Source organism: Gymnoscopelus microlampas (genome assembly GCF_963454915.1).
Source record: "Gymnoscopelus microlampas genome assembly, chromosome: 13".
NCBI classification, from domain to species: domain Eukaryota; kingdom Metazoa; phylum Chordata; class Actinopteri; order Myctophiformes; family Myctophidae; genus Gymnoscopelus; species Gymnoscopelus microlampas.
Window position 1 is genome coordinate 49045562 of NC_139950.1, and position 8072 is coordinate 49053633.

The 8072-nt window shown below is 43.3% G+C and overlaps 1 protein-coding gene across 1 annotated transcript; it reads right to left on the bottom strand.

Annotated features, from left to right (window-relative positions):
• Positions 1-3986: 3986 nt before the first annotated feature.
• On the bottom strand, positions 3987-6796 carry LOC311058718 (E3 SUMO-protein ligase ZBED1-like; the record flags this gene model as incomplete). The annotated part of the gene is made up of 3 exons (XM_084076182.1): positions 3987-5399; positions 5683-5929; positions 6735-6796. The coding sequence occupies 3 exons, from the start codon at positions 6794-6796 to the stop codon at positions 3987-3989; spliced, it is 1722 nt and encodes a 573-aa protein (XP_083932308.1).
• Positions 6797-8072: the final 1276 nt, after the last annotated feature.

An 8072-nucleotide genomic window follows, 5' to 3' on the forward strand; every position in this document is an offset into this window, starting at 1 on the left:
GCGCTTTTGTACCTGCGTTCCACCTATGGCAGTGGTTCTCAACCTGTGTGTCGGTACCGCCAGGGGGGTCCCTGCATGATTTTGGGTGGGTCCCCAGATGACTTTTCAGATCTTTTTCATTCTTAAAAAAAAAGGAAGACCATTACTAAGTTTTAGTACATAGTGTACTATGTTACAAAGTAGTCAACAAACTATACTAGTAAAACATTGCCTAAATTGTCAAATAATAAGAAAGAGGAAAACGTTTTGAAAATAGAAAATATTTTTCACATTATTTATCTATGGAACTGAAAATGTAATGCCTCAACTCCAAGTGCTTATCGGGGTAGGGGGTCCCCAGTTCAAATATGATTATTTTGAATAATAATGAAAAGGTTGAGAACCACTGACCTATGGCGTTCCGCACAAGCTATCGCTGCCCGCTGATTGGTCAGCTGTGAATAACAACTCTCAGTTCAAAGTTTCAACGCTAGCGTAGTGATGATGACGTCATGCTTGCAGCTATTTCCTGGCTCTGCATGTCCATGGCGACCAGGAGGGTGGTGAAGAGCTCTTTCCAAATCCAACTGATCAGCCTGTAATCAGCTGATGGTGTACTGCATATCTTAGGGAATTTGCGGAGAGGAAAGTCCAAGATCTTGACCATCCAAAAGTTGATTCAGGATGGGACAGTTCGGTGTCTGCCTTGACACCCGGGGGCAGGACAGAGACAGAGAGAGATAATGAGATAAGAAATCAGATCTCCACAATCTCTCAATAAAGAAAGGCCTCAAACAAGTAGAGCAAGTCTAATTTATACTTTGTTGCATGACAGTGTCCTGCATCAAAAATAGCCAATGTACAAGCTCACGACGAGTCAAAGATGCGATAGATCAGCTAGTTTTGGTATGTTACAGAACATACTGCATACGTAATTGCATATTAAAGATCCAGTAGAAGCAGCACAAAAAAATACTTATCAGTAATAATGTGTGCCTAGCGGCCCGTCCACTCTCATGGTAATACAATGTCCTCAGTCCTTGTGGCTTGTATTTTTCCTGGAAGATATGAAAATAAAAATTCATGTCACAATTATCCTGCCAAAATAACTGCAGTTAACGATATTTAAGGATCCAATATACTTACCGTTGTAGTAGATTATTGGTAAAACTTCCACGCAGGGGTGGGGGGGGCCTCAATGATTAGTCATGGCTTCCAGTTCCCACCTGATGTCATGTGTGAGTTCTGATTGGTCCAGATCGTACTGAATAACTGCTAGCTTGCATAACGTCTTCAGACTAGGATTTAAGTGTAGCATGTACAGGTCAGCAGGTCTGTTCTGACCTGTACATGCTCCAGAGAGGATGACACGATCTCCCACAATGCAACAGCACATCCATGCATCCCCACACGGTCTCTTCCCTTTGGGCTCAACCCTCTTCCAGGAGAAGGTCTCTGGACTGAACTTCCACAGATCATTGAGGGCAGCAGTACAACAATTATATATCATGCCACCAAATATGTACAGTTCTCCATTGTAGGTAAAAGCTGACTGAAACCAGCGTCTTTCTGTGCAGAGCTGTGCAGAAGGTGTGTTCAGCCAGCAGTTGGTCTCTGTGTCAAACACTCTGATGGTTTGGTAGCTGCCCCTCTGGTATTCCCCATAGTCTCCAAATACAAACATCTTTGTCCCGATGATGGTGGCAGAGTAATGTGATGAACCAGGAGGTGGAGTTCCTCTGGTGTTAATTAAAGACCAGACCTTTGTGGTGGTGTCCAACTTGTACATGTCATTATAGTGGCTTCCAGTACTATTGTCTCCTCCATGAATATACATGACCTTCCCCAAGACACAGGCTGAGTGGTTCCTCCTCTCCTCTGGAATAGTTCCAGAAACCTTGGGCTTGAACCATCTGTGGGCGTCAACATCAAATGCATACAGAACGCTGCAGAATTTCCTTGTGTCAAAATCATAACCCGCCCAGATGTAGATCATGTCTTCTATCAGCACAGCTGTGTGGCCGTTGCGATGGGCTGGAACCTCAATGTGAAATTCTCCTCTTCCAGTTGTCACTGGGGTCAACTTCCTCCAGCGTAAAGCCACTGTGTTGAAGATTTGAACATCAATCCGAGCCGTGTTGATGTTATGGTTATGGTACCCTCCAAATGAGTAGACTTTGTCTCCCACGGCAACAGTAGAAGCTTGACCGCTTACGCCTAACACTGGTCCTCTGTTCAGATGCAGCGTCCAGTAGAACATTTCTCACAACAGCTCTTTCAGGGATCAAATTAGATTCTTCAAGTCTCGTTGTGTAACAGAATGGAGTCCTAATGTGTGCTCTACCACTTATATTGGTTCAGTGGCACAAGTGTCATGCAATGTTTGACCAATCCGCTGATGGATTGGACTGGCCAATCAAGGAAGTCGATGCCTGTTGATGTCCCTAATATGGTAAATTAGCAACCCCAGCCAGACAGGCTGTACACCGCAGACAGACAGGCTCTACACAGCAGACAGACAGGCTCTACACAGCAGACAGACAGGCTCTACACAGCAGACAGACTCTACACAGCAGACAGGCTCTACACAGCAGACAGACAGGCTCTACACAGCAGACAGACAGGCTCTACCAGCAGACAGACAGGCTCTACCAGCAGACAGACAGGCTCTACACAGCAGACAGACAGGCTCTACACAGCAGACAGACATGCTCTACACAGCAGACAGACAGGCTCTACACAGCAGACAGACAGACAGGCTCTACACCGCAGACAGACAGGATCTACACAGCAGACAGACAGACAGGGGGTCCTCAGAGTTACTACAGGGGGTCCGCCAAATCTTTGTGTGATATGATTTAGTTTTTTTTTTACATTAACCACTTGAACCGTAGTATCCCTTTTCTGAGGAGAACTTTAGCCAAAAATAGCAGATCTACAAGCTCACAACGCCTCGCAGCGCGAGATATCGGCTTGTAGATTGGCTATTTTTGGCAAAGAGGTATAGGTGACACTGGTCACAGTGATATGGCTCCAATGTGAGAATCCCCACATTCACCAGAACAACTGCTGCGTTGTTCTTCTGCTTGAAATCCTTAGAAATCACTCTTCCAAGCTCAGTTATTTCCAGGCTCTCCATATCCATGGCGACCAAGAAGTTGGTGAAGAGCTCTTTGGCTCTCCATGTCCATGGCGACCAGGAGGGTGGTGAAGAGTTCTTTCCAAATCCAACTGATCAACCTGTAATCAGCTGATGGTGTGCTGCATATCTTAGTCTTATTTTCGCGGAGAGGAAAGTCCAAGGTCTTGACCATCTGCAAGCCTGTATTGGTATTCATGGTGATATACTCCTTATCTGCCGCCCAGGGCCGTCCTCCCATTTTGGGGAGTTGATTCAGGATGGGGCGACTGTTCTTGTTCATATCCCAAGGCTCTAATTGCTTCTTTGTTGTCGTTGGTTCTAAGGCTGCAACTAACGATTAATTTCATAATCGATTAATCGGTCGATTATCTTATCGATTAATCGATTAATCGGATTATCGCACTTATTAAGCAATTACCTTATAATTTCGATTTTAGGTTGTTTTAGGCATGTTCTAATTAACAATAAAGACAATAATAATGAATACTTCCTTCAAAGATAATATTTTATTACCGCCATCTTGACTGTGCAACAACTGTACTGTTAAGTACATAACAAAACTGTTATAAAAGTATTCAATCAAATAAAAAAGATACTGAATATAAAACATAAAATATATTTTCTCTGTAAACAGTACACTGTAGGCGAAGTGCTGATATAAAATCAAAATGTTACATTTCCTGTAAACAAACTACAGTAGCACCAAAATAGTACCTTTTTTTTTAAACCAAGGATGTAGCAGCAACAATAAAGTTATCTCAATTAAAGAAGAAAGTGCATTCTCTGAACACTGCACAGCATTCACTTTGTTGTCTGACACACACAGCTCTGTTGCAACGTGCAACATGAGCTAGCCTAGTAGGCATCAGTCAAATAAATGTTTATTCAAAGTGAGGAAAGTTAGCATCTCCACATGCTCTGGTGTGAGGCTGGCTCTCTTCTGAGAGCAGATATTCCCTGCTGCAGAGAAGATTCGTTCAGCCGGGGTGGATGTTGCAGGAATGCACAGAATAGATCTTGCCACCTTTGACACTGTGGGAAAACTCTTCTCATTTTCTCGCCACCATTTGAGAGGGTCCCCCTTTTTGGCTAGAGGTGGCTCTTTGAAGTACCGCTGAACTTCATTCCTCACCATTTGGATCTTATCGTCGTCCTCGTCCTGGGTTTCCTCTTCATCCGAGTTCTCATTCTGACTGTCTGTGTCAGAATGAAGGAGGTCATCCAGTGCGGATTTTTCAGCTCTAACATTGACGTTCTCCTGCTGTTGTGTGGACTCTGTGGGTTCACCAGCGCTCTCCTTTGCTGCTTTGATAGCAAGGACTTCAACTGCCCCTTGCACCCTTGTGCCATCTTCAGGTGTCATGAACTTGAGCTTTCGATATCTTGGGTCAAGGGCAGCTGCAAGAAGAAGTGGGTTTTTCTCTGGGTTTTTGAACAGACTCCCCCATCTCTCGGTTATCCCTTTTTTTGCAGTGGTCAGAAAGGCTTTTCCTGCGCTCGTCTCAAAACTGTTTTTCTGCATGGACCGTTGCAGCCCTTTGACCACCTGTGGGAGACATGAAGCAGTTGCGTACTCCTGCCCACTAAGGTAAACGGTAGCACATTCAAACGGCCGCAATCCTTGCACCAGCTCTTCAAGCAGCACCCACTGCTCTGCCTTCAAGTCCAAGTATTGTTTGCCCTTTGGCATGTCAGGATCAGATAGAGTTGCAGTGACTGGCCAGCGCTGTTCCAGGAGTCTCTCTATCATGTAGAATGTACTGTTCCATCTTGTACTGACATCCTGGATCATCTTGTGATCTGGTGCGTTCATCTGCTGCTGTTTCGCCTTCAGTTTTGTTGAGGCTTTCTCGGATTTGTGGAAAAATTCCACCACGCATCTTGAGGCACCTACAGCTCTGGCGATGCTGGCATCTTTGAGGGCACCGTTAACTACGAGCTGGAGTGTGTGACCAGCGCAGCGGACAGAGGCCCATCCATGTTTTGCTTCCAGCTTTTCCATTGCTGATATCATGTTGGAGGCGTTGTCATGAACTACTGCTTTTATTTTGGTAGGCAAGATGTCAAATTTGTTCACCACCTCCTCCATCCATGTCACAATGTTATCAGCAGTATGCCTCTCCTCCAGAGGCATGGTGGCCAGGTTCAGAGTCTTCATTTGCCAATCGTTGGTGATGAAATGGCAGGAAACTCCAAGATATGACTCTGTGGCACGGCTGGTCCACGCATCAGCTGTCAGTGCGAGGGAGCCGCTGACATCTTCTAACATCTCCTTTACCTTAAAAGACAAAGGTGCTTGTAGTTAATTTCAAGGGCAGAGAGTGAGACCCAAACATTAAACATATGTTTTAGATTTGTTTACATTATTGCAGCCATGTTATTATTTATTCTAAATTAATTCATGAATCAGCAATCTTAATATTTTTCTTAATTATGTTATGAAATATATAATTGCTTAAATTAAATATTTGTGTGTGTGTGTGTGTGTGTGTGTGTGTGTGTGTGTGTGTGTGTGTGTGTGTGTGTGTGTGTGTGTGTGTGTGTGTGTGTTATAAACTTACCTCCAGAAAAGTTGTGTTATATTTCTTCTCCATCAACTTGGTGAAGGTAGGTCTTGATGGCAGGGTGTAGTCAGGGTTGAACTGATGAATCATTTTTTGAAACCCTTCACCATCCACCATGGAGATGGGCCTCATGTCGTTGACCAACATGTTGAGTATTGACTGGGTGAGGACAGTTGCTTGTTGTGGAGTACATGGCTGCCTCTTTTGCACATAGGCATCCATGGCACCTTTACTCTTCTTGTGACTGCATACATGTGATTAAAAAAAAGGAAAGACATTTGTCAAGCTAAATTGTAACATTTCTCTAGTACACTCAACTTGTATTTATTATTATTCATTCAAATTGTATTTTACATTAAAATACATTCTAGTCATTATGATTTCATATTGTTGATTCTATAATCCTGCACGCAGGTATAGAGGCAGAGAGACGTAGATGTCTTGGCTTTAATGTGCAGGGCTGCGTGCTTGTTAACAGTGTAGTCAGATTCTGTGAGAGAAACAAGCAACCAGGTCTAGGAAAACAAGCCCAAAAGAAGCGTCTATTTTGCCACATGAGCACTTAATACTTAGTACTTAAACCTACTGTATATACATCGGCTATTTGAAAATAGCAGATCTACAAGCTCACAACGTGTCGCATCGCGAGCGACACGTTGTGAGCTTGTAGATCTGCCATTTTCAATAAAATCTTAAAAAGCTTATAATAAGCGGATCTGGCAACACTGATGCTGAAGCCTGGTTTCTATTTACTGCTTAGCGCTGGGATCCGGTCTAGAGTCCACCTACTGTATCCGGTAATTACACATACACATACACGCACGTAGTGTTTCCGCCTAAGACCGGATCAGCAGCCTGCTAAGTGAATTGATCACGTCCTGGCATTCATGTTTCTAATAGCGCAAATAGAGCAATAAATAGACTGACTGGACCTGAATCCTGACTGAACGGTGAAAAGAAACCAGACTTTCCGCAGTGGAAAGTTAATTTTAAATGTTAAAAGCCAAGACAACTCCGTCTTATATAGGCAAGCCCACAAGTTAACTTACCGAGGCGAGTCTTCGTCCGACTCCAAAACTCCGATATGTTTCCTCCTCAGATGCTCGTTCATTGTGGAGGTGCTCCCATGCCACGCAAAGTCCGACTTGCAAAGTTTGCAAGTCATTTTTTTCTTTTCTTTGTTTAACGTGAAATGCTCCCAACCTTTGGATCTTTTGTTGCGATCTGCTGCAGCAGCCTCACTCGTAGACGCCGCCATTGTTCTAGCCGGCTTGTTGACAATTGCGGTCGCTAGTACGCATGCGCATCTCTCAAGGAGGAATACACTGCACGTCTCCCACTATGATTTGCAGCATTTACATTATATTACATTACATTTTTTTTTTTTTTTTTTTAAACTTTGTTTATTGGGTTTTTCCATAGCAGATTTCAGCATTAAAGGCATATATAGCAAGGTACAGAAAAGCTTTTTAAAGCAACCAATAAAATAAAAAAAAGATCAATACGGATTACATTATCACCCCAAGACATGAAAACATAAAATTAAAGACACAAAATTAATACAACATATATATACATATAAAAGGATATATAAACAAACACAGACCGAACAAGACAAAAACAAAAACAAACACAAACAGAACTAGAACAAAAACACCAGTCAAACAATACATATCCATATCACATCCAAAATCCGTTTTACAGCACCACACCCCCGCCACAGCAAACCCGACATAAATGCTCCACCAGACCTCATATATCCGTATCTCTGATCAAAGATGGATTCAAATTCCGGACAAATTGAAAGAATGGACCCCATACTTTCTCAAACCTACTGGAGGAGCCATTCAATGAGAGTCTTATTTTTTCCAGTTTTAGACAATACAAGATGTCTCTCAACCAATGAGTGTGAGAGGGGGAAGTAGGTGATTTCCAATTAATTAGAATGAGTCTCCGAGCCAATAAAGTAACAAAGGCCAGAGCATCCTTCTCCAATTTAGAGAGGGAGGGCAGTGAGGGGAAAACCCCAAACAGCGCACCTAAAGGAGTAGGCTCCACCGTTCTCCCCACTATCCCAGATAAGGACTGGAAGACCTCTGTCCAATACTTGTGTATAGATGGGCAAAGCCAGAACATATGGATGAGGTCTGCCGGAGATTGATGACATCTATCACAATCAGGAGAAACAGTATTATAGATCCTTGACAATCGGTCTTTGGTATAATAGACACGGTGTAAAAGCTTACATTGAATGAGAGCATGTCTCGCACAAATAGAAGACCCATGTACTCGTAGCAGAATCGCATCCCAAACCTCATCTGTTATTTCCTCCCCCAGGTCCCCCTCCCAACGAGCTTTTATAGAGTTCAAGTTTTCAGGCCGTAGAC